The 27,124-nt window shown below is 36.6% G+C and overlaps 2 protein-coding genes and 1 long non-coding RNA gene across 4 annotated transcripts; 1 reads left to right on the top strand and 2 right to left on the bottom strand.

Annotated features, from left to right (window-relative positions):
• Window positions 1–1,029: 1,029 nt before the first annotated feature.
• DWF5 (Ergosterol biosynthesis ERG4/ERG24 family) lies at window positions 1,030–8,656 on the top strand. Of its 2 annotated transcripts, none has more exons than XM_039042448.2 (13): window positions 1,030–1,291; window positions 1,619–1,841; window positions 1,982–2,037; window positions 2,412–2,514; window positions 2,604–2,669; window positions 3,919–4,032; window positions 6,415–6,541; window positions 6,960–7,060; window positions 7,441–7,566; window positions 7,653–7,717; window positions 8,082–8,163; window positions 8,289–8,371; window positions 8,445–8,656. In XM_039042448.2, the coding sequence occupies exons 2-13, from the start codon at window positions 1,629–1,631 to the stop codon at window positions 8,509–8,511; spliced, it is 1,203 nt and encodes a 400-aa protein (XP_038898376.1). In that variant the 5' UTR covers window positions 1,030–1,291; window positions 1,619–1,628; the 3' UTR covers window positions 8,512–8,656. The 2 variants fall into 2 exon arrangements, with proteins under 2 accessions (XP_038898376.1, XP_038898375.1); XM_039042447.2 differs by having other exon boundaries at window positions 1,035–1,365.
• Window positions 8,657–17,399: 8,743 nt separating this feature from the next.
• On the bottom strand, window positions 17,400–20,341 carry LOC150033597 (uncharacterized). Its single transcript, XM_090316983.1, has 4 exons — window positions 19,866–20,341; window positions 18,799–19,129; window positions 18,464–18,663; window positions 17,400–17,799 (listed from the first exon to the last, which is right to left on the bottom strand). Exons 1-4 carry the CDS (start codon window positions 20,339–20,341, stop codon window positions 17,400–17,402), a joined length of 1,407 nt encoding a protein of 468 aa, XP_090173109.1.
• Window positions 20,342–25,670: 5,329 nt separating this feature from the next.
• On the bottom strand, window positions 25,671–26,595 carry LOC120085985 (uncharacterized). The gene is made up of 2 exons (XR_005484104.2): window positions 26,191–26,595; window positions 25,671–26,089 (listed from the first exon to the last, which is right to left on the bottom strand). It is a non-coding gene; the product is annotated as an uncharacterized LOC120085985 (long non-coding RNA).
• Between the last annotated feature and the right edge of the window lie 529 nt (window positions 26,596–27,124).

Here is a 27,124-nt window from a genome sequence, read left to right as displayed (position 1 = left end):
TCTTTCCTCCCCTCTCTCTCCCAATCGTTGGATACCACCTATCCCTCTATTGGAATCCCAAAGAATAACGAGGTTACACTCGTGGTAGTGTTCGAGATTGTTCAAGAAATTGTTCGTGATCAAGATTGTTGGATATCCATTCATTGGAACTATGAGAGGATTATTCGTGACACTTGGGAATCTACAAAAGTAAGAATTGTTCTAATCTTTTCCCTAATGCATGCTAGTTTACATGCTTATATTCCGTTTTAATTCAATAATTATGTTTATGTAAAAATCAGATTGTGGGATGCAAGCCGTTCAAACAAAACGCTTTCGTAGCGAGATTTGATCCCTTCAATCCAACTCAGATTTCTCATATATTTCAGATAGACTCAAAAACCCTAACCAAACTCTAATTTATGATGAAACTATAGACTAAACAAAGGAAATAATGAAATACCTCTACAATAAGGAAGCTTCGGGATGCAAATAAACATGAAGAAGGAAAATTTCAAAACCAGAACAGGGATATCTCGGGCGAGGTGAGGAGCTGGAATGGTTTTCGTGTGTATGAAGGATTTTTTAAAGTATGAGCATTTTTGTTCTTTCAAACGACTGGATAATTTGAATTCATGACGTTTCAAATCCAATCTTGAGCTCGATCTCATCTGAAAAAAATCAATCTAACGAGTATTTGAAAAACATACTATTTTTGAAATGTGAAAAATAAAGCATGCTATTTTTGGTAATTTTCCCTAAGGAATCTTAGTCCCAATTAAGTCATACCCACTTAGGTTTTAAAACTTTCCACAAATGTTTGTCATTACCGTGAGAAACTCAACATTCTATCCATTGTTCCGAAACTTTGGTTCATTCTCATTTAGCCATGGGATGAGAAGACAAAAACAATGCCTCTTAACCCTAAACTAACAAAAATTAGCACGAATTGTCTCTTCGATGTCACACCAAATTTGAGTTAGGGACCAAATTGAATTATTTTTAAATCTAAAGAACCAATATATTTAATATATTTATTTAGGTTACGTTAGGTTATGTTATGTTATTTATTTCTTACTTTTCAACCACGTTACTTTTTGTCCCCCTTCAAATTAAAAGCAAGTGTAGGAACTAGGAAGTAGTGGTACGAGAAGTCAGAAGCCGCATTGATTTGCAAAAATCTAAAGAACCAATCTCGTCTTGAAGATTCAAATCCCAACTCCAAGTGAGTCAAGTTCAAGTAATTTCCCAGGCGAGCTTGCTATCTTTCTGAAACTCAGACGCCTCAGAAATGGCGGAAGGATCCAACACAGTACACTCACCCTTCCTCACTTATGCTTCCATGTTATCTCTTCTCACTCTCTGCCCTCCCTTTGTTATCTTACTGTAATTTTTTCTCTCTCTCTCTGCTTCTTTGTTCTTGATCTCATTCATTTCTCTATTTTCCGCCTCTACGATTCGATATTCAACTCATTTCAAAGATTTAGCACAAATCTTGCTTTCCCTTGTAATTGATCTAATCGAACGGCTTAATAGGATACGCACTTCTTGTGTTTGTGTGCGCTCTCGATTGCTTCATACAACATACGAATGCTGTTTTGATTTGTTTGAATATCTCAACGTTTTTCCTCAAATGTAGATGGTACACGATGGTTCATGCTGATGGGTCCGTTTCTCAGACTTGGAAATACTTATACCAGAATGGATTTAAGGGCTTTATAAATATGTGGCCACCGCCCTCTGCTACTGCTTGCAAGATAATTGGATGTTACGCTGCCTTTGAGGCTGCTCTTCAGCTTCTTTTACCTGGAAAGAAGGTTCTGGGCCCGGTCTCTCCAACAGGAAATCAACCTGTATACAAGGTATTTGCAAATTAGACTCTCGATCATTTTGTTTCAGTTCTCTGTATTTGACAGTCAAGTAAAAGTTACTAATGCCTTGACATTCGCGATATTGTTCAAAGTTCTGTTAATAGTTAATTGCTCCTATTTCTTTCCTGCAGGCAAATGGCGTGGCTGCCTACATAGTGACACTGGTTACTTATATTGCTCTTTGGCGGTATGGTATTGAGTCGATTTTCTTCCGTCTTTGGCCATTGAATGTTTGAGACTAAACATCCATGATGGATTTCTACAAACTTATTGCCCCTTTAGGAATTTATTGAAGTCCGTACCTTCAGTTTAGACAATTTAGATTTTCGGAATTCTTCTGCTGTACCAATTGTTTGTACATTTGTTCTTTTCGTCTATCTCTCAATCTTGGTCTATTGTTATCATTATATTTCTCCAACGGACCCAGTAAAGTATTTATGGTAATTTGTGCTAAAATTATATGTTTATACATGATTTATGTAGGAAATATATTTTCTGCTTTCTCGATTTATTATGATATTTTTCTTGTTTCATTGTTTAATTGAAACTTTTATTCTTCAGGTTTAGGATATTTGATCCAACAATTGTTTATGATCATCTGGGAGAAATATTTTCGGCTCTTATTTTTGGAAGCTTCATCTTTTGTATTCTTCTATACATAAAAGTGAGGATTTAGATTTTTGTGTCGATACAGTTGTAGTTGAGTATATATATGCTCTCTGTATATATAACACTGATGTTTGCATGTATAAGGGTCATGTGGCGCCATCTTCCTCTGATTCTGGTTCCTCTGGTAATATTATACTTGATTTCTACTGGGTAAGCTTTCACATCCCTTTGATATTTATGACTTGACGTGACAACTTTGATTTTTCTTTCGTTAAAAGAACAAAAAAAAAATCCAGTTATTTTAAAGATGAATGAAGTGCAGAGGAGGTCACACAAAAAAGGGACTCAACTAACATGGGACAAAAAAGAAAAAAGGAAAAGAGAAATTACAAAATTATGAAAAAGGAACCTCGGCTGTGGTTGTAAGAAAAATAGGATGCCTAAAAGTTTTTGAAGAGCAAACTTAATTAGAAGCATTAAAATGTTTGAGCCAGCAAACCCCATCTTACAACCTATGAACAGGTTGAACAACCAGCTCCTCGAAGTAGACGACTTTATCTCGAAATTGAGGACTCAATGCAACTTCCTTCCTCAATCGCCGTGTGTAAACTAGAACTTGGACCATGAAAATTCCAAGGTCTACCATAAACAACACTACCCTTTGGACAATGTAATGCTAATGCATATTATGGATGGTTTGGTTATTGAACTTAATATTAGGGTAATTTGGCCCAAATCAGATGATAATCTTCTGAAAAATTCAAGTAGTTTGCATGTGCCCTTTATTGTCCTGAAAAGTTCCTAGGTTTTCTTACGTCATGTTGATACTATATATCAAATATATAAACGTAGCTATTATCTTGTGCTTTTTTAGGTGTTCTCTGCTTGTTACTTACTAATCAGCCTGCCTTTAAATGCTGGTCTGCTTAATATGTATGGTATGGTAACAAAATGATGGGAACCTGACTGGTTTGGCATAAAGATAAACTATGTTTACTTTTTATAACTTCAATTTTCTATTTAACTCCGGATGATTCCTTGGAGCAGACGATATCTTTTGCGATACAACCTTACTTGAACAGGATTTGTCCTATTGTGATGTATTTCAACTTCAGCTGTTAAGTAATCTCTATCAGCATTTCATTTAAATGCTTTTTACTATCTTGTGAAGTTACATCTTTATCCAGATTATAGACTTAAAATTTGGGAATTGAGAAAAATAGTATACTCTATACTTCAAGAGTTCATACAACTTGTCTATGTTTTGCTCCCTTTTTTTAATTTATTCTTTTTTAGTTTTATTTGCTTAATTCTCTCTTTAGCTCCACTGAAAGCATCTGTAAAAGGAAAATTGAATAAGTACTAGAGTATCGTATTTTGTTTGATCACGTGATTGCATTGGCCAGTCTAGGTCTTGTTGATATTCTATAACACCTTTTCTTTATTTACTTGCTTACAGGGCATGGAATTGTACCCGCGTATTGGCAAACATTTTGATATCAAGGTCTTTACAAACTGCAGATTTGGGATGATGTCTTGGGCCGTCCTTGCTGTGACCTATTGCATAAAGCAAGTAGGTAATCTAAAAGATCCCAAGTATGAAAGATAATCCTCCATTTGTGGATTTTTTCTCTTCATGTGAGGTTTACTAAATAGTATTTATAATAATGGGATTCAAGCCTCGTTTAATTGATTGACACCTTTGTTTTACATAGTATTGGTATTTTTTCGTGTAACATTTTTCAGGCAAAAAAGGTCAAAGGGCCTGTTTGATTGGTAATTTGGATTCTGTTTTATGTTTTCAAATTCACTGAGATCAACAAATGTGAAGTGTGTGCAATATGGATTCCATTTTTTTAAAATTGTTTCCGGATTCCATGATGTGCAAATTTTGAGAACATTTTTATGTTTTCAGCATACCTAAATTTGAGTTTTAAATTTTAAAATGTAGAATTATATTAAAAGAAAATAAAAATGTTTAGAAATATATTATTTCATGTTATAAACTCAAATAATTTTGTTAATTAAAATATGTGTTATGTAATCTATTTGTAATTATATAATATTACAAAATAATAATTATACTACAAAATGTAACTAAAATATATTCATAAATTAATTAATAATAATTTATATTCAACCTAAAACTTAGTGGATAATTATGACTAGTTTTATGGTTTATAAGTATTGTAACAAACCCATTTAAAACAATTGTTTAAATTAGAATCCAATTCCTCAATTCGCTGCCAAACACATATATGAAACATGAAATACAACTTTATTTTCATCGAATCCCTTGTTTTTAAATTTATGCTTTTAGATTGTCTACCAAACTGGACCTTGTGTTTCTTTAGATGAATTTAAAGTCTATGGTTCTTATTTATTTATTATTTTAAATTTCTATCTTATGAGTCAAGTCTTTTATTTCCAATAAATTGGTTTATTTGCTTCTATCAAGGTCACATCAGTTTGTATTAATCACACTTTAATTAGAGTAGTTGGTAAACATTGATGATTGAAACTTTGGACGTGGGTCTTTGCACAAGGGCTTTGGAATCTGAAAGCTTATACTGTCTTACTGAAAGTACTTGAGCCTTTATGTGGTAGTTTTGGGGAGTTTGTAGATAGTATGCTACTTTCTCGTTGATACATATGATTTGACAAAGCGTTGCTATGTGATCAAGGAGTTCCTCCTCCATCTGCCCTTTCATAAGAAGGGTCAGTTTTTATGGCTTGATGGAGTATGTGCTATATTGTAGGATCTTTGAGATTGCTGAATAATCAAGTGTTTAGAGGGTTGGAGAGAGATTCTAGTGGTGTTTGGTCCCTTATTCGATTTCATATTTCCCTTTGGGTTTCGTCGCTTCAATTTCAAGACCTTCTGTAATTACTTTATAGGCCCTATATTCTAAAGTTGGAGCCCCTTCTTCTAGTTCAGCTCCCATTTTGTGGGTTTGATTTTTCGTATGCCCTTGTATTCTTTCATTTTTTCCAATGAAAGATGTTAAAAAAATAGGAGAGGAGGGATAGGGCCTTAGGGAAAGGATGTACAATTCTAATAACCTAAGGTAAACAAAAATAAACTTCACAGATGTTCGAGAGGCTTGTCTTCCTAGGCCAGAAACTATTTCCAGCTTTCACTTGCTGACGAACGGACTATTTCCTTTGCCCTCTCCTATACATATAGCCTGGTGACTTTCCCACTTAAAACGACTAACTAACTAATTTCACGTCCTTTTGATGACTTCATTAATAGTAACAAACTACAATAAAATTGTTGGTTTTTGGCAAAATATTAGAAGAGCAATTGTCCCACATTAGAAAAGTTCAAGAAAGTGTTGGGTTTCAAGCACTATAAAAAGAGTCTATATCTTTGGTTTTTAAATCATTTTGAAGCACTTTAAGGTTGTTATATTAACTTAATTGTGCGAGTGGTATAATGCTTTGAGAGAGTATTTTCTTGTAATTGAGGATGAGGAGAGATATTTGTGTGATTGTAATAATTTTTCACCCAGTGATTGTTTTTGGTCTGATTTCTTTTTTTCAATTTTGAGTTTTTCCAAATTAATTCTTGTGTTCCCACTTTCATTGTTTTCTTTTAATTTCTCTGTTATTTTTCTGCTTACTCCTACTGTGGAAGGGTTTTTTTTTTCCAACAAAAGTGTTACCCTACTTCAAATAACTACTTTGCCCTTGGTCCACTGCACCCATAGTCCTCTTAATATAAATAACGCAAACAACTGCATTAAATTCCTGTAAGAACATTTTATTTGTAATAATCCTGAATCGTTAGAGGATCATCCTTAATTAACTGAGCAGTTGTATATGTTACTCAAAAGTTAGCTTTCACCGTTCTATTTCCTGCTCTGCAACCACTTATATGAATATTGTACTTCTATACTGTGTTGGTTTGATGTAAATTGTTGCATAATTATCTTCTCTTCGTCTATTTCAGTATGAAAAGTACGGGACAATAGCTGATTCGATGCTTGTAAGTACTGCTTTGATGTTGGTTTACGTTACAAAGTTTTTTTGGTGGGAAGCAGGGTACTGGAACACAATGGACATAGCGCATGATAGAGGTTAGCTTATATTGTATGGTTTTCTTTGTTTAACATATTATTTTTTCACACCCTTCTGTTATTGACTAAAGGTTAAATCATACAAACATCCTTGAACTATAGGCAAGTTTCAATTATGTCTCTAAACTTTGAAATTTTCAAACTTTTCAAAATCTAGGAACATAACTGAAATTTACTCTGAAGTTCATGTGTATTTTGTATAATTTAGACTTAATAAAAATTACTGAAGCAGAATTGACTGTTTTTTATTTTGAAAAACTGATGTATAATTCTGCAATTCATGTCCAGTTGAACTGTACTGAGATCTGATTTTAATTGTCCATTTACCTTGTTGGAATTAAAAATAAATAAACATATGTTATCCCTTTTGTTTTATTAATCTCAATATTCCCCGAAATTGGGAACTTGGATCTTGCAGCTGGTTTTTATATTTGCTGGGGATGCTTGGTATGGGTTCCGTCTGTATATATCTCTCCCGGCCTGTATTTGGTCAACCATCCTGTAAAAATTGGAACTCAGGTATCCTTTCTTTCTGGTTAACTTGGAACATCAAGCGATTAATTTGAATTGAAATCTGCTGTTGCTGGTTAATCACATTTTTTTAAGAGATTTGTAGAAACTCATTAGCTTTCTGATGGATGTTGGTTAGCCAATGTGGAAAATATCCACTTTTTAAGATCACCATGTTAATGTATTTATAGGCGTTTGGATATTGAATAAGAAAGATGATTTGAGTAGCTAGATATGCTGCATTCGTTGTGGTTGCATAGTTGTTTCTTAATCCAAAAACTCAGAACTCACCCAAGCAGACGAGCTTGAAAGCAGATAAAAATATATTTCTATTCATTTACTTCTTTATGGACCGTGCTACTTTCCTTGCAATCCCTTTTGATTTTCAGTTGGCAGTCTCCATTCTAGTAGCAGGCATTCTTTGCGTATATATCAACTACGATTGTGACGGGCAGAGGCAAGAATTTCGCAGAAAAAGTGGGAAGTGCTTGGTTTGGGGAAAAGCTCCATCAAAGGTTTTGGAGATAATTCTGTGTCCATAAGAATTCATAAAGAACTAACTTATGATATGATGTGATTAAATCTGGTATTAATTTGACAGATAGTCGCTTCATATACCACTACATCTGGGGAAACCAGAACTAGTCTTCTTTTAACCTCTGGATGGTGAGTTTTCATTTACTTCATTTCCTACATATAAATAAGTGTGGGTGGGGAAGTATGATAGGAATTATATGTAAGTGTGGGTGGGGAAGTATGATAGGAATGGTATTAGAGGGATGCTAAGGGTATATTAGTAATTAGCTATGTAGTTTGTTAGGGAAGTTTGATTATATAAATACAGCGAGTAGGGAAGGAGGAAGGGGGAAATATTTTGGCAAGTGAATTAAGGCTTGGATGTGATCTCAAGATTAGTTGGATCCAAGTAGTTCGAAAACTTGGTTTATCTTTCAATTTCTTTATCGTTTACATCTCAATATATTCGGGTTCTATCAAATTATTGGGCATTTTTCTTTTGGTGTTGGCGCAGGTGGGGTTTAGCACGACATTTTCATTACGTCCCAGAAATTTTGGCTGCATTTTTCTGGACAGTTCCAGCCCTTTTTCATCATGTAAGCGTCGTCCATTCTAATAAAAACAAATACATACTTTTCACTGTTTGCTGTTCACCAGAAAGAAGAATTATATTATCTGTTTATGGTAATTGTCTTGTTGGTTCGGTTCTCCTCTTCTGCAGTTTCTACCATATTTCTATGTGATATTTCTTACTATCCTTCTGTTCGACCGAGCTAAAAGGGACGACGATCGATGTCGCTCCAAGTAAGTAAATCTATTTGGTTCAGCTGATAAGGGATGAGAAGCAATTTTGGTTGATGATTTTAAAATCATGCAGGTATGGCAAATATTGGAAACTCTACTGCGAGAAAGTGCCTTACAGAATCATTCCTGGAATATACTAATTGTAGTTCCTACTTTGTGTATCACTTATTATATCTTCTGTACACTCTATTGCTTACGATGGTCGCTTTACTTGTGTAAATTCATGGGACTGAACTCATCTTCTTAAAATTAAGTTATTTTAAGAAATTACTACCGTTTTTTTAACACTTCTTTCATCCCTCTTTCCGTTGGTTATTTTCTGTTTGCTGAGTGTTTGAAGTTTTCTGCCAGATATCTTATCCCACACAAGGGATTCCATTATTTTTCATTCTTTTCATCCGTATCCCTTGGATGGGTGTTTGAGCTCCCAACTTGTCTTGGGTAGAATGAGCTATTATAACTCACCCAATATATAAGTCTTTCCAATTTAATAGTTGAAGTTCCAAATTATTGTAGCCAGGGTTGGCATGGGTTGGAGCGGCGTGGGAACAGGTTTCCCATCCTCGTCCCCTGTCCCCAATGAGGAAATTTATCCCATTCCTACCCCTGCCATTTGAAGGCAGGGACGGGGACGGGGATTTCCCATAAAAGAATGGAGCGGGGTCAGGGACGCGGGTTGAACCCATTCCCGGTCAAATCGGGGATGGAGGGGCCCTAATCTTGCGAAGAATTTTACCAATCTTACATATAGTCTATACTTATGTAATTTGAAAATTCTCAATGTCTATTGTGATTATTATTTTATAATCACAATTTCTCATTTGTAATCCAAATGAAAATAGGCTACACTCCAAACATAGATGGTTATAACTGTGGGACTAAAATAATTTATACTTCAAACACAAATTATTATAATTAAATTATAATAACTCACTCATTTATACTATTTAAAAGGGGTTATGGAGTGAAACATTCGATTTTCCCTTTACCCCATTTAATGATTGGTTATAAGGTTATCTTAGGTATCAAATTTAAAATCATTAAATAAATTATTTTTCCCTATTTCTAGCCTCATTAAAAAAAATCTATTTCCCCCCCTATTCTTGAGCTCCACACATAAAAAAAAAATGATTTTTCCTAATTTTAAGTATCACACCTAAAAAAATAAAAATCTAATTTGAATTTTAAAAAATTACAATATATCTCTATTCACATTCCAATAAATATAAATATATATATATATATATATATATATATATATATATCTAAAAACATACCATTCACATTAAATTTTATCTATAAAATTAAATTATGATTTGAGATTTAAATTTTATCCATAAATAACTAAATTCAACCCCTAAGTTTTACATCGGTATCTCCTCTCCCTTTTCTTTTCTTTTTTCTCTCTAACTTCTTAGTTTTTTTTTTTTTTTTTTTTTTTTTTTGCAAGAAACTAGTAATTTTGTTGTAGATATATATATTTTTTAATTTCGTTAATAGCAATATCCTTCCCAACATTTCTTCTCCTTCTCCAAGAAATTTAATTTCTCTATTTCAGATATCTCTTCTATCTTTTTATAAGAAGATATTACCTCTCTCTTTATTGTTTAATGCATGTCATCTTTTTCAAATTTTCTCACTTTTCAATTTTGTAAAAATATGTAGAATGATTTAATGTAGATAATCAAATCATCAAAATAAAAATTAAGAAAAAATCAACTAAGAGACATTATCATTAAATTATAAATAAAAATATTTCGGTTTAATTTAAAGTTAAAAGTAGGTGGATAATCGATTTATCTAATAAAAAAAGTAAAAAAAAAAAAAAAAAAAAAAATAGAACATAGGAAATTTTTTTAAAAAAATCTTGATTTAGATCCAAGTTTGAAATTAAGATCATCGAATCATAAAAATCAATTTTTTAAAATTTAAAAAAAAAAAACAAAAAAACAAAAAACAAAACTAAGATACAATTATCAAGAATTTTTTTTTTAAATCAAAGAAAATTGAAAACTATGAAAAATAAAAGCCATCCATGGTTTTATCTCTTTGGATGACAGATATAGATCCAATAAATTTTAACAATAGTTAACATAAAAATTACAATTTTGTAGGAAAAAAAAAAGAAAAAAACATCAATAGATCTCTTTAATGGAGTAAACAATTGCATATTTTTAAAAGTATTCAAACATTTATTTTATTTAACATTTAATAATAGACATATTTTTCTTCAAATTCAACTTAAAGTGTGTATTTGATAGTTTTATAGACATATGGAGTAATTTTATTGTAATTAAAAGATTAAATTATTTGTAACCAATCGTTAAAATCTTGATTTTTATTATTTTTAATCATTTTTAGATTTATTGTTTAATCTCCATGCATTTTTTTAAAAGATTTGTCATTTATCCCTTTTGTTTGATGGTTATATGGATATATGAAGGATTTCTATTTGTCATTTTAAAATCTTAATTTTATTGTTTTTAATCCTTTTTAGATTTATTTTTAAACTTTTACATTAATTTTTTACCAACCACCACATTGATCAATTTAAAAGAATTATCACTAGCACATTAACTCATTAAAAATATTTGACTCAAAATAAAATCAAATTAGTCCTTAAAATCTAAATTGGCTAAATTAAACTCTCAATTTTCGATTAGTTATCTCATCTTCCTTTTATTCATATAAATTAAAGTGCTATTATTAAAATCTTATAATTAAATTTTCTTTTTTAAACTTTATATAACACGTGCAACACATGTATTGTCAAACGAGTGGCTCTAAATAGCCTTTTAATTTTTTTTCAATACCAAATCGCTTAAAAATATTAGCCACAATTTTAAACTAGATAAAAACATGGGTAATTATTTTAAATGGAAGTATTTTTAAATATAGAAAAATATGTCTATTAGTGAAAACAACCCTGAAAACATATTTGAACTTTTCTTTTCTAAAATAAATCATCTCATACATTTATAAACTATAATTTGTAACTTTTTAGATAACCATTGTAGCGACCCAAATTTCTAGTATGTTTCTAGGACGCTGCTCTATGCATGCATAGACTTGACAATACATTTCTTGAAGAATAATTAAATAAAAGAGATAAAATTTTTATTTCATTAAATAAAACTCAAATAAATAAAGAAGAGAATTCTAGAAAATACTGTTTTGGGTACCCCTAACCCAACTTTAAAATAAATAACAATTAAATAAATTAATAAATGAAATCAAGGAATGTTTCATAAGATTTTAAAATTTCCGACTCATAAATCAGACACTAGTAAATGAAACCTAAGTGTGGAAGCAATAGTTTGTCCAAATGGCCAAGTCATGGATCTCTCTTGTCATGCGTAGATCTATCGTTGCCCTTACCCGAAAACAAGAGAGGAAAAAAAAAGGAGTGAGTATATATGTATACTCAGTAAGCTATCCACTACTAGGCCTAGGGGTGATCGTCGGCCAGTTGGAGTCGGTTTTCCGACCAGATCGACCCCAAACCGACCAAGATCGGTTTGGAATATATCCAAACCAGTCCCGCCCGACAAATGAACGAAAACATGATCGGTCGGTCAGTCGGTTTCGTCGGGTTAGAGGTATACTTTTTTTTTTTTTTGCCTTTTTTCTTCCTTTAAAAGAAATTTTATTTATTTATTAAAATTCTAAGAAAAATTGCAATTATAAATTATAAATCGTTATAAATTTTTTTTGACTATTAGGTAGAAATCGTTATAAATAGCAATTTTTAATAATAATAAAAAAAAAACCAACTATTTATTAACTTCCTTATCAATCATGTTTAGTTTTCTCTTTTAATTTGTGATTGTGAGTCAAAATTCAAGATACTATTTCACATTTTATTATTTTAATACCGTAATACTTATGGAACAGAGCTAACCTAGAGGTATTAAAAATAAGATATTATTGATATGATTTGATTTGACAACCCTTAATATTTAACAATTAACATGTACATTGTTTGGGATTATGTTACTACTCGTTTCGCTTAATTGCTTAAAGAACCTTTAATACATATTACATATATAGTTGAAAATAAAACTAATATGAGAGTTGAGAGTGTACGTCACAAATAGAAATGTCACATGACACATAGTCACACTCACATACAATACAATCAAACTAAAAATTACAGCATAAAGTCAATTGTCAAATACAACCCAATTACAATAAAATATAAAGTCAATTGTCAAATACAACCCAATTACAATAAAACATAAAGTCAATTGTCAAATACAACCCAATTACAATAAAATCAAATGATAAATGCTTAATCGTTAACAGACAACTTTGCAAAATCTGGAAGGTCTTGAATGTCTTTTTCATTGTCTATAACCGCTCTGAATCCTATATAATTAAGATTAAGAAGATAAAGACAACCTCACTAAGATTTTAATCTAACAAATTACAACTACAAAATACAAATGATGAATAAATACCTTCTTCAAATAATGAAGCTTCTTCCATGTCATGCCGAACTTCAAGATCTATTGGACCAGAATTTAGCCAATTTTGAGTACAAATGAGAGCCTCCACTATTTTTGGAGCCAATGAACAACGTGATGAATCAACATCACGTCTTCATGTACTAAAAGTCGACTCAGATGCTACAGTAGATACTGGAATTGCCAAAATATCTCTAGCCATACGACTAAGAACCTCAAACCGATGACTGTTCCTCTTCCACCATTGAAGTATGTTAAAATCACCTTCATTCTTAACATTTGCTTCCAACAAATAAATATCAATCTCTAACCCCTGTTCAAAAGGTGTATTCTCATCACCTTTAAAATCAAGATCAATTGTATCATAGACAAAGTCTTCACCCACCTTTTCAGTTGGATCACAATCAATCATGGTCTCTGAAGTTAGGACAATTGGTGTAGTAATAGCAATACTACCACTCCCACTCCACTCTGAGTATGAGTAATACTGTACTCATAAATGTCTACAACATTGTTCCACTACATTTCCTATAGATTTGGCAACCTCTGGCCTAAAAAATTTTTTAAGACAAAAAAATACAAACCTTAGCTTTTTTCGAGGATCTAGCACAATAGCAACATACAACAACAGATTATTTTTTTTATTATTCCCCTAATACTTCTCAAATTTGGCCTTCATGCTATTGGCCATTCCAACTAGCATTGCATTTGCACTACCAGCATTTAAACGTATACAATTCTGAACCACTGTAATATGATGAAAAACCATATTCGAAATGGTGTACAAAGACCCTGAAATTTTCAATGTCAATCATAAAAGACCTTTAAAAACCTAATCAACATCTTAGCATTTGTCCAATCTTCCTTATTTGGTGACAAATCGTGTCTATATGAAGCATCTTTATCTCCTAATCTATCAAAAGCCTTTTCAAACTTTACAGCTGCCTCAAGCATCAAATATGTAGAGTTCCATCTAGTGGGAACATTAAGACACACATAACTCTTACAAGAAATTTTTTCAATTTCAATGCACTTTTTAAATTTCAAAAAACGTGCAGGAGAAGATATTATAAACCATATAACATATCGAATCCTTTCAATGCAATCATTATATTCCTTAAAAGCATCACATACTATGAGATTTAATATATGAGCACAACAACGAACATGCAGAAATTATCCACCAAACAATAATCCCTTATTGAAACTTTTCAAAAGATAAGCAATGACAGTATCATTCGAGCTTGCATTATCAACAGTCAAAGTCATTACCCTTTCAATGCCCCAATCCTTCAAATTCTTTTCGATGGTTTTACCAATAGTATCGCCTTTATGATTCTCAATTGGATAAAAACTAAGTATTCTTTTATGTAATCTCTAATCAAAATCTATGAAATGGGCAGTTAGGACCATGTAATTTATATTTTGTCCCGATGTCCAACAATCTGTAGTGAAAGAAACTCTATACTTCCTATTCACAAACATGTCTTTCAAACGCTTTTTCTCATTAACATACAACTTAAGCACATCTCTAGCCACAGTAAATCGAGACGGAACAAAAAATCTAGGTTGACTTGCACATGTTAATCTATCGACAGATTTCTTAAATCCTTTACCCTCCACAAACTTGAATGGCAATTCGTCAACAATTACCATTTCCACCAACGCTTCCCGAAAACTCTCTAAACTATATTACTCACATACAAGTTGTGACGTATTATCCCCAACATTGTCTTTGGCTTTAGTTTTGAAAGATAATGTCATTTGAGCTGGATCTCTCTTTTTTTGGTAAGGGTATTTTTTACAATTTTTTAAATGATTCTTCATAGTTCCAGTACCACTACGTTTGGAATGACATGCATAGATAACTCCACAGTACTTACATTGAGCATGATGGTCTTTAGGATCACCTTTTAAAATGATCCCAAACCATGGATTTTTTCACCGCCTTCCTTCTTTTCGATGGATTTGGAACATCTGATGTCTCATTTGTTGAATCAACATCAATGATATTTGTATTGGCATCCGTTTCTTCTGCATCTCGTTCATTTTTTGAAGCATCAGTTGCACTTCCATCAAACTCCATATCTGTTAAATCCATGTAGTTGAACCACAACATGACAGACGTTGTCACTCGTTAGTATCATACAATTCACAAAAATTCAAAGGATTTCAACTTTACATAAACATTTAGAATACATTACAAAATACAAAGAAGTTTTCATCCTTTCTCTGTCTGAAAATCGTGAACACACCAAGTCAATCCATACTTTCCATTGTTTTCAAACTTGGTGTGTTCACAATAATAATAATAATGATAATGAACATTGCAAAATATAAAGATCTAAACTTGGTGTGTTCTGTTCATAATAATAATAATGATAATGAACATTACAAAATACAAAGATCTAAATTTGGTGTGTTCTGTTCACAATAATAATAATGATAATGAACATTACAAAATACAAAGATCTAATTTCCAAAGGTCTCTGCAGTTGCAAATCGAAAACGGACCTAAGGCTGAAAATCGAAAAACGGCTACGAAGGTCTCTGCATTTGCACGAAGAACTGAAGAACGGCTACGAAGAACTGAAGAAGACGAGCACGAAGACTGCCTCTGAAAATTGGACTGCGAATACGGTTGCCTCTGAAAATCAGAGGCCAGAAGAAGACGACGAGCAAGGAAGAGGAATGGAAGAAGGAAGAAAAAGAAGGTCGAAAGAAAAAGCTCGAAGAAAACCCTAAAATTTTGCTTACGGTGTGCGGAGCGGACAGAACTCATGGAAAAAGCTCGAAGACCCTAAAAACTCTATACATTATCTAATATATTAATATTGTTTTAATTTTTTTTAAAATGTCAGTCGGGTCGGGTCCCTTGTGTGCTCGACCGAAACCGACTTTGGCGGATAACTTTGAAACCGACCACTGCCCGATTTGTTTAAATTTCCAACCGACCGACCCTATTTCAGCCGATTTAGGTCGATCGTGTCGATTTATCGGTCTACCATGCTCGACCCTAACTAGGCCCATTCAGTGATCTATTAGCCTTCCCATCGGGACACGGGTGCACAACAACATCATAGGCATAGGCATAGACACAGGCATAAGGGACGAACCCGAAGGCATGCTTTCATAAGTAGTGACCTCGGTGGGTACTAACATAAACATAAGTGGTGATCCCAAAAGGACATCGTACATAAGAATAAGGTGTGGACCCGAAGGCTTACAACATGCGATGTGCATAGCCCAATGGAAACGCTAATAGTCACTGTAATGTCATGCAATCTCATACAAACATAAACATTCATCCAACGTCATAAATCATGCTAAGACTACATAATCGTTCACCAATCATCCATCCATATACAGACGTATCAAAATATTACATTCCAACTAGATCCAGTGGTACGCATGCTTAGGTTCGAGGGCAAACCGTTCGTAAATCGCTTACCTTGGGTTCAGGCCCACGCAAAAGAAACAGAATAGTTGAACTCCCTCCTAAATTAGCAAAGGCTTGAGTCAAAGTGCCTGACACCAACCACAAACACACAGTTCAATTTGTAGGGCGAATCCCCAAAATCTAAACAAATTAATTCAGCAATCCTCACACAACTTACCCCAAAACTTGCCAAAAAAAAAACCAATGAAGGCTTTGGCGGCTGCTACAACGCCTTAGAACCTCCACTTCAGTCTCCCGATTCAAAATTTGACCAATTGTCAAGCCAAGATTTCATTAATAGCCAAGATCTTTCAAGAAACCTCAAAAGAACTGACCAAAACAACCAAGTTCTTACCCTACAGTATGCGAACAGAGGCCACATGAGCAGGCTCAACACTTATGGACGACAACTGTTACAGGTGTCGATGGCCTTGACGACGACGGTAGAACGCAGCTGAAGACAACTGCGGATGGCGTGGCTCTCGTCTTCACGGTGATAGCGGACCTGAATGAGGTCGACGAAGGAAGCCACGGCGCACGTCTAGAACAACGAACTCAGCAGGGACGCTTGGCGTTGGCGATGGCTGGATGAACACGGCTTCGGGTCGACAACAAACGGCGACGCCCCCTGGTGCGCGATCGACCGCGGCTACGGCTAGGCGGCGGGCTCCTCATGCGACTGGAAGAAGAAGACCGACTGGGAAAAGAAGGCTTGGAAAGTGAGGCATGCAGTTGGGAGAAGAAGAATAAGATTTTCCCTTTTTCCTTTTTTTTCCTTTACTTCATGCATCCCGAGGTCTCCTTTTTAAAATAACCAAACCCTTAACCCTAATTCTTTTAAGAAAAGGCAAAAAAAAATAATAATAATAATAAATAAATAAATATAACAGCCCCCAATTTTCCTTTTCTAAAAAAAAAACTCAAACCACCAACAAATTATTTAATTGCCTAAACTTTGGCCTTGAATTAAAAGGAACGAATAATTCCACAAATTAATTTAAATTTACGTAGATCCCAGGACATTATAACCTTCCCTCCTTAAGAAACTTTCACCCTCGAAAGTTCTAGGATGAAAGTTTTAGTCCTGGAAGAGCTCTGGATGCAGTGTTCTCATCTCGTCCTCTCACTCCCAAGTTGCTTCCTCAAACTGATGATTCTGCCATAAAACCTTTACCAGTGGTACCTCTCTGTTGCGCAAAACTTTCACCTCACTGCCCACAATCTGCGCAGGCTTCTCTTTGTAACTTAAGTTTTCACTCAGTTGCAAGGGCTTAAAGTCCATCATATGAGATAGGTCCGTTAAATACTTCCTCAGCATGGAGACATGAAAAATATTATGGACTGCGGAGAGAGACGGTGGCAAAACAAAACGGTAAGCCACAGAGCCGACTCGCTCCAAGATCTCGAATGGCTTTACAAAGCGCGGACTTAGCTTACCCTTTTTTCTAAATCTCAGGACACCCTTCATTGGCGCCACTTTCAGGAACACTTTGTCACCTGCTTCGAACTCAAGATCTTTACGCCTAACATCAACGTAACTTTTCTGTCTACTTTACGCTACTAGCATTCGAGCCTTGATCTTCTGCATGACTTCATTTGTCAACTCCACTAACTCAGTTCCCATCAGTTTTCTCTCCCCAACCTCACCCCTAGCAAACAAGAGACATGCAACCTCTACCGTAAAGAGCTTCAAATGGCGACATGCTAATGGTAGCCTGATAGCTATTATTATAAACAAACTCTGTCAAATGCAAGTGGGAGTCCCAACTCCTTGAGAACTCCAACACACAAGCGCGCAACATGTCCTCCAACGTCTGATTCAAGCGTTCTGGTTGCCCATTCATCTGGGGGTGGAAGACTGTACTAAAGTTTAACCGCGTCCCTAAGGCTGCCTAGAGGCTCTTCCAAAAACTGGAGGTGAAACGAGGGTCCCTGTCGAACATAATTGACACTGGCACACCATGCAATCTTACTATCTTCTTCATGTATAGCGAAGCCCACTTACTCAACGCGTACGTGGGCTTCCTTGGAATAAAATGCGCCACCTTAGTGAGTCTGTCTATCACAATCCAAACCACTGAGAAGCTTTTTGCTGACCTGGGCAAACCCATAATGAAATCCATGGACACGATTTCCCACTTCCATTCTGGCACATCTAATGATTGTAGCAAGCCCGCTAGCTTCTACCTTGGGGCCTTCACCTGCTGACCAACTATACATTTGCTGACATAGTCAGCTATCTCCCTTTTCATATTGGGCCACCAATAATACCGCTTCAAATCTTGGTACATTTTGGTACTGCCTGGATGCATCGAGAATGGGGAGTTGTGAACTTCTGTCAACAATTCCCCCTTCAGGTCATCATCTACAGGTACACATAACTGTCCCTGATACAGGAGGCTCTAGTCTACCGACATAGAAAATTCATTGGCTTGGCCTGACCCTACCGGATGACATTTCTGAACAAGGTCCAGATCACCCTACTGTGCAATAATAATCCTCTGCCTCAAGGTTGGTCGTACTGTCAACTGGGCTATCTGCGGTGTGACTTCCCTCACTCCCACTACAATCTCTGCTCGCTCCAGATCCTTACACAACTGAACCTGCCTAGTGATCAAGGCGGCCGAATGAGTGGTCTTCCGACTGAGGGCATCGACCATAGGGTTGGTAAAATTCCCCGCAAGGTCGGGTCCCCGCGGGGCCCCTCCCTGATCAGGGCGGGGAATCCCCGATTTGATCGGGGAATCCCCGATTTGATCGGGGATGGGGTCAAACTGGAGAATTTTTTCAGGGCCCCATCCCGATGTGGATGGTATCCCTGCTCCGAACCCGACCCCGACCCCGACTCCGACCCTGACTTTATATAGTTATATTTTTAATATTTTATAAATATATATTTATAATATATAAAATAACTTATTTATATGTATGTTTATAATGTATACTATAGACGTATAGTGTTGTGAGCCCAATATTGAATATATAAATTGTAAATTTAAGCCCAAACTTAAAAAATTAAAAGAAAAAATGGGGAATTCCCGTGGGGAAATAGGGAATGGGGCCCCGCGGGGACCCGTTTCCCCGACGGGGAATCTCTCGCCCCCGTCCCCACCTTTAAATGGTGGGGACGGGGGCGGGGATAGGGGGAATTTCCCCTACAGGGCCGGGGATGGGGGACCCTCCCCCGCCCTGGCCCGGCCCCGTTGCTAACCCTAATTGGCGACCACATTTGCCTTACCTGGGTGGTAGCGGATCTCATAGTCATAATCCTTTACTAACTCGAGCCACCTGCACTACCTCATGTTTAACTCTTTCTGGGTGAAGAAGTATTTCAGAGTCTTGTGGTCGGTGAAAACCTGGATCCTATCCCCATACAAGTAGTGCCTCCAGATCTTCAGGGCAAACACCACCGCTGCCAGTTCTATGTCGTAAGTAGGATAGTTTCGCTTATGGTTTTTCAACTAGTGGGAGGCATAGGCGACCACTCTAACATGGTGCATAAGCACATAACCCAAACCCTTCTTAGAAGCATCACTGTAGATTACGAAATTCCCGGAGCCATCCGGTGAAAATCGGTGTTGAAACCAACCTCTGCTTGAGGTCCTGGAAACTGTCCTCACAAGCTTTGCTCCAAACAAATGAAACTTCCTTCCTAGTTAGTTGAGTCAACGGTGTGGCCATGCTAGAGAAATTCTCTACAAACTTACGATAATACCCAGCCAACCCTAAGAAACTGCGCACCTTGCTGATCGTTGTAGGGCAGGGCCAATTTGTAATGGCTTTAATCTTAGTTGGATCCACTGAAACCCCGTCCTTCGACACCACGTGCCCAAGAAAGGACAGCTTTCGTAGCCAGAACTCGCACTTAGAAAACTTTGCATACAGTTTGTTTTCCCTCAGCATTCCTAGAACTTTTCGAAGATGTTCCTCATGTTCCACCTCTGTCTTGGAATATACCAAGATGTCATCAATGAAAATAATTACAAATGTGTCCAGGAAATCCCTGAACACCCCGTTCATCAAATCCATGAATACCGCTAAAGCATTGGTCGGACCAAAAGACATTACAATGAACTCGTAATGTCCGTATCTGGATCAGAATGCAGTCTTTGGGATATCACTGTCCCTTATCCTCAGTTGGTGGTAACCTGACCGTAGGTCAATCTTGGAAAATACGGTAGCACCATGTAGCTGGTCAAACAGGTCATCGATCCTAAGAAGTGGGTACTTGTTCTTGATGGTCACCTTATTCAACTCTCTGTTGTCTATGCATAAGCGTAACGATCCATCCTTTTTCTTCACAAACAACACTAGTGCTCCCCATGGAGAAACACTGGGTCGTATGAACCCTTTATCAAGCAGTTCATGCAAGTGGACCTTCAGTTCTTTCAATTCGGCCAGAGCCATTATGTACGGAGCTTTGAATATGAGAATAATGCCTGGCTCCAACTCGATCACAAAATCAATCTCCCTTGGTGAAGGCAACCCTGGAAGTTCTTCAGGAAACATATCGGGATAATCTCTTACAATTGGTTCAGAGGTTAAAGCAATCTCGGTTTCTCTAGTATCAACTACGCTAGCCAAGATACTCCAGACACCTTAGTTAATCAACCTCTTGGCCTTTACAGCTGAAATGACCTTGCACAAAACTACCGTCCCGACCCCCTTGAACTTAAAACTGGTTTCCCTAAGGGGGTTAAAAATCACCTCCTTACGAGAATAGTCTATGCTAGCATGGTTGGCAGTCACACATGTCTAACACTATTAAAGTCACATCAAGGGTGCGATTCGCTATTTCTAATTGACATGATTTTATCTTTTCACTTGCTATCATAATTTCTTCTAACGGTGTAGATACTGATAAAACATAACCCAAGGGTTCTAAAACTAGCATAGCATGCTTTATGAACAACGATGAAATGAAATAGTGAGACGAGCCAGAATCAAATAATGCCAAGGCATAGTGCCCCAAGATTGGGAACGTACCTGTCACTACAGTTCCCGAATGCTCAGCTTCCCGATGATTTGGTGGCATAGACCAGACCTTGCTGCTATTGTCGGTTTGAACTACCCTGATGCGGACTCAGAGGCTGACCCCTGCACTTCCGGAATCACTACTAGGGCATTTGTCCACCGTATGACCTGCCTGCTTACATCTGAAACAAGTCCCTGTGCCAATCAGACAACGTCCCTAATGACGCTTCCCACACGACTTGCACACCAATCTTTCCCTCTAAAATCCTTTTGAAGCAATAGCTTACCGTTGGGCATGACCTAGCGATCTGTCTGTACTTTGAATCTTCTGTAGAGATCTCGGAGCTTTCTGCTCAGCTTTCCTCTTCTGGCTTGGGGCAGGTTCCTCCGTCAAAGACTTCAGGAACTATATCCCTGAAGGATAGCCCACACGTGCTACCGCTCAGAATGCTATGGCGTAGGTGAGAGGCTCAAGAGCTTGCATAATACCTCGCATCCTATCCCAAAGTATTTGCACAAATCTTTCAGCTCTCTTTGCATCAGTAGACACCAGATCAGGGGCGAAGCAAGACAGCTTGTCAAACTCCTCCTCGTACTTCTCTACTATCATGGTCCCCAACTACAGATTCATAAACTCAGCCTGCTTGTTGTACCTCACGTGAGTAGAGAATTACTTCTCGTAAAACCGCTCCTTGAATTGGTCCCACGTGGTTTGGCCCCCACTGGTTTCTATCATTCATTCAACTGAGTGCCACCAGCACTTGGCATTATCGATGACAACAAAAGCGGCACACTACAGCTTCTGCTCCTCTGGACACCTCATGTACTAAAAAATCCCCTCCACAGTGGAAAACCGCAACTCTGCGCTTGTGGGGTCTTTCAGGGACCCATTAAACATCGGGGGATCATACTTCTTGAAGTCCCGTAGATATCCAGCCTCCAAGGAAGGGCCTGCCACAGTCCGGTTCAGGGCCCTATCTTGATTTTAAACTTGTGGTAACGGGATCGACGAGGATGGCACTTGTTGCGACTGTTAGTGCTGAGCTATTTGCTCGGCCACCATATCCCTTAGCTGCCCTACTACGGACTATGTGACGACATTCCCAATAGCCACAGCCATGACCATATACTCTACTAGAATTTCTGAGGATGACAGTCCTGGTGGGGGTACAGTCGAAGTTCGAGGCCCGCTTCTTAGTCTAACCCTTTGCCAGGTTGACCTAGAAGGGTCACAAGGTGGCAGGTCCCACATTTCTTAGCTCTGCACCTCAGAGTCTTGTATGTCAGGGTCCTGCTCCCCAACTACTTTCTTACCTCGACTGCCTCTTCCTTTAGTTTGTGGTGCCACACTTGATAACCACGCGTAACGTTTTAATAAACGCTAGCAGGGTAAACCACCAAACGATTGCATAACAAGTAAGATTTCATACATAATTCTCTAAAGAACTTTAAACGACACAACTGGCGATGACGAGAGATCCATTTATGGCCATAAGGAATAGATTGGACTCGTAAGTCAGTCTACAGAACCTAATGTTGGGGTTTATACCCTAAAGTCTTGTGTCATGTAGTTTAAACAACTTTGTACGAACACTTGTGATGTATAATATAAATGATATTTACTTCACTACTTGACTTTACACATTTAGATGTTTTTTATTTTACCACAAACCAATAAACTTAATATCCCTAGTTGTCTTTATGTAACTTAAGTATGTATGTAGTGACATACAAGTGGATCAGGTCTTAAGTGACAACAAAAATAGTCTGTAGTATATGGATATAGGAGGGAAACCTTATCCTGGTAACACTACAGACGCGGCCCACTTTGTGGAATTGTTACAAATGTTGCGACTTGTCACAAATGGTCTGATCCTGATCATTCGTGTAGTGGACATGCGAGCAGAGGTGTCCTATACAAAGAGTTTGTATAAGACTTAACCTCGAAGTGTTAATGTCTTGTCATATAACTCCATTCATGACTGAGACTTCACTTCACTAGAATGACCACAGGTAACATGACCTCAATCCTGAGTGAGTTAGGAACTCCTGCCATTGAAAGTGATCCTTTGATTTGCATGGGTGCGAGTGGCCAAAGTGCTGACTCAAACTTACCATTTTGGGGATTCGTCTGATTTGGGAGCTGGAAACTCAGCTTCACAAGATAGAGTTCACTCCTTCCCCAAAATAGGGGTAAGTAGATAGATTTCTCTCTTAAGGGCTGATCCCGGGGCTTGAACGATGTGACGCCACACACCTTCTCATGGCCCAAGAGGTGCTCATGGCCCAAGAGGTGTTTACACATAGTAGGACTATGTTGTATTGTTAATTAAAGGGATCAGTGGTACTTAAGGAGGAAGATGTAATTACCGGGGAAAAACGGTAAATTGGCGTGCTGTAATTATGAGCATTTGTGAAAGGTCATCGTACTGATGATTGGTTATATCCAATGGACATAGAAATATATCTATGGCAAGAAGAGTTCAACTGTCGGTCTTTAGTAGAATGTCTGGCAGTTAACGGATGGTAGATATTGTGACTAAAGAGTTTAGTCAGCTATTCACGTACCGTTGGAACTGAGCCATAGGTCCATAAGGTCCCCCTTTAGTAGCTTAGATACAAGTTGAAAGTCAGTTTTTGGGCCAGTTTGAAATGTTCAAATTAACAAGAGGGAGTTTGATTATTATATAATATAATTGAACGAGTTAATTAAATATGATATAATTAACTTTATGTATAAGATATATTAATTTGGAGGAAATTTGATATAAATATGATATGATTTATATCTAGTAGAGAAAAATATTATAATCAATATATGATATTAATTTATATGTTATGAATATGATGAGATCATATTCATTCGACGATTATAAAGGAAATAGGATGACATCTTTTATGTTCTAAATAACGGATAAGTGTATTGAAAGATCACTTTGAGATGCATAAATAGCTGACGGTGTGTTGAGCATGGAGGCGCGGACATTATGTTAAAGTGAGTGTCGTCATTTAGAAAATCAGTGCCTATATGATAGTCCCTGCACGATCGCTTACATATACGATATTGCTAATCGATCGCTTACCGATTACACCTTCACACGCTATTAACTAAACGATCGTTTACCTTTTCCCAAGTGATCGTTTAGCTCCCGATATTTACTAAATGACCGTATAGACAATCGTTTAGCTTTTTTTTACGTTATCGTTTAGACGATCGCTCACCCTTTCTCTACACGATCATTTATACGATCGCTTACCCTTTCCTACACAATCGTTTAGACAATCGCTTACTTTTTCCTATACGATTGTATACTTCACCTAAACAATCAAGCATCTTGTCTATGCGATAGACGACTTCATCTCCCACTTGCTTGATCGTTGTGTACGGTCTCTCTTCCTCCTTCTCTCTACCAAATCCGAACAAAGCCCACACTTTAGATTCTCACTCCAAGAATACTGAGGACTCTGAGTGGTGGCATTATCTCCGTTTCCTTCTATCCGAGTGGTGATTGTTCGAGGTAGACGGTTGGGTTTTAGACTCGTTGTGAAGAAGAAATTTTCATATGGTATGATCTCTTGATCTCTTTAGCATTATAAACACATATTAGTATGTTTTGAATGTATATGCGGTAATTCTGTCACAATGAATTGGAAAGATCCGCTTCTGCTCATATGTACTCTTGAATAAGAGTTCCTTCACCTAAAACTTAGGCTCTGATACTAACTGACGACCAAAATTTATAGTATGTTTCTAGGACACTGCTCTATGTATGCATAGGCTTGGCAATACATTTCTCAAAGAATAATTAAATAAAAGAGATAAAGTTTTTATTTCATTAAATAAAGCTCAAATAAATAAAGAAGAGAATTCCTGAAAATACCGTTCGGGGTACCCTTAACCCAACTTTAAAATAAATAACAATTAAATAAATGAATAAATGAAATCAAGGAATATTTCATAGGATTTTAAAATGGCTGACTCATAAACTAGACACTAGTAAATGAAACCTATGTGTGGAAGTAATAATTCGTCCAAATGGCCAAGTCACGGATCTCCCCTGTCATGCACCGATCTATCTTTGCCTTACCTAAAAACTTGAGAGGAAAAAAAAGGGTGAGTATATATGTCTACTCAGGAAGCGACCCACTTCTGGACCCACTCAATGATCTATTAGTCTTCCCATCGAGCACGGGTGCACAACAACATTATAGGCATAGGGATAGACATAGGCATAAGGGGTGAACCCGAAGGCACACTTCATAAGTAGTGACCTCGGTGGGTACTAACATTAACATAAACATAAATGGTGGTCCCAAATGGACACCGTATATAAGCATAAGGTGTGGGCCTGAAGGCTTACAACATGCGATGTGCATAGCCCAATGGAAATGCTAACAGTGACTGCAATGTCATGCAATCTCATACAAACATAAGCATCCATCCAACGTCATAAATCATACTAAGACTACATAATCGTTCACCAATCATCCATCCATATACAGACATATCAAAATATTACATTCCAATTAGAACCAGTGGTACGCATGCTTAGGTTCGAGGGAAAACCGTTAGTAAATCGCTTACCTTGGGTTCATGCCTACGCAAAAGAAACTGAATAGCTGAAACTCCCTCCTAAATTAGGAAAGGCTTGAGTCAAAGCCCTTGACACCAACCACAAACACACAGTTCAATTTGTGGGGCGAATCCCCAAAATCTAAACAAATTAATTCAACAATCCTCATACAACTTACCCCAAAACTTGCCAAAAAAAAAAAAAAAAAAAACTAATGAAGGCTTTGGCGGCTGCTACAACACCTTAGAACCTCCACTTCAGTCTCCTGATTCAAAATTGGACCAATTGTCAAGCCAAGATTTCATTAAATAGCCAAGATCTTTCAAGAAACCTCAAAAGAACTGACCAAAACAATTAAGTTCTTACCCCACAGTACGTGAACAGAGGTCATACAAGCAGGCTCAACACTATACGAATGACCACTGCCGCGGGTGCTGACGACCTTGACGACGACAGTAGAATGCAGCTGAGGACGGCTGCGGATGGTGTGGCTCGCATCAACGACAAACTCAACAGGGACGCGTGACGTTGGCAGCGGCTTTGGATCGACGACGAACGATGACGCCTCCTGTTGCACAATCGACGGCGGATATGGCTAAGCGGTGGGCTCCTTGCGCGACTGGAAGAAGAAGACCGGCTGGGAGAAGAAGGCTTGGAGAGGGAGGCGTGCGGATGAGAGGAAGAATAAGATTTTCCTTTTTTTTCTCTTTTTTTTTTCTTTACTTCACGCATCCCGAGGTCCCTTTTTAAAATAACCAAATCCTTAACCCTAATTCTTTTAAGAAAAGGCAAATAAATAAATAAATATAATAAACCCCAATTTCCATTTTCCAAAAAAATCTGAAACCACCAACAAATTATTTAATTACCTAAACTTTGGCCTTAAATTAAAAGAAACTAATAATTCCACAAATTAATTTAAATTTACCTAGAACGTTACAACCATTTTGTTTTTGTTTTGAAAATTAAGCCACCTCCAAATTTATTGGAGAAATTGTCAGAAATAACATCTTTCAAAAGTACCATGCTTTTTGAAAAGTCGTTAAATTAGTTAAAAAATTCACTTTTTCTAACTTCTCAATTGTTTGACCTTTTGAACCTTTGTCGATACATTGAGGAGATTAAATACCGAGATTCTAGTAATTTTTTCAAAAATTAGGTAATCCATTCAAATCTTATACCAAATCTTGCATGTTTCCAAATTTTGTCAAATTCAGTTATTTTTACTGAATATTATATTCAATTATTACCTAATTTTAAGTCAAGTTTCGACGACTATATGAATTTCTAAATTTCCAAA

The sequence above is a fragment of the Benincasa hispida genome, chromosome 9 (genome assembly GCF_027475165.1).
Source record: "Benincasa hispida cultivar pf3 chromosome 9, pf3_genome.v1.1, whole genome shotgun sequence".
NCBI classification, from domain to species: domain Eukaryota; kingdom Viridiplantae; phylum Streptophyta; class Magnoliopsida; order Cucurbitales; family Cucurbitaceae; genus Benincasa; species Benincasa hispida.
Note: the sequence above shows the minus strand (reverse complement) of the source record. Positions and strands in the feature narration are given on the sequence as shown.

Bases quoted from the DNA above. Each gene is read 5' to 3' on its own strand.
- LOC150033597 (XM_090316983.1), bottom strand. From the start codon at position 20,341: ATGTCTTTTGGTCCGACCAATGCTTTAGCGGTATTCATGGATTTGATG. The intron at 19,130-19,865 runs GTTGGTTTCAAC...ATATAAAGTCAG, and splicing joins TTCCAGGACCTCAAGCAGAG to GGTCGGAGTCGGGGTCGGGG. The intron at 18,664-18,798 runs GTACGACCAACC...CTCCTGTATCAG, and splicing joins CGCAGATAGCCCAGTTGACA to GGACAGTTATGTGTACCTGT.
- DWF5 (XM_039042447.2), top strand. From the start codon at position 1,271: ATGGCGGAAGGATCCAACACAGTACACTCACCCTTCCTCACTTATGCT. The intron at 2,038-2,411 runs GTATGGTATTGA...TTTATTCTTCAG, and splicing joins ACTTATATTGCTCTTTGGCG to GTTTAGGATATTTGATCCAA. The intron at 8,372-8,444 runs GTAAGTAAATCT...AAAATCATGCAG, and splicing joins GACGATCGATGTCGCTCCAA to GTATGGCAAATATTGGAAAC.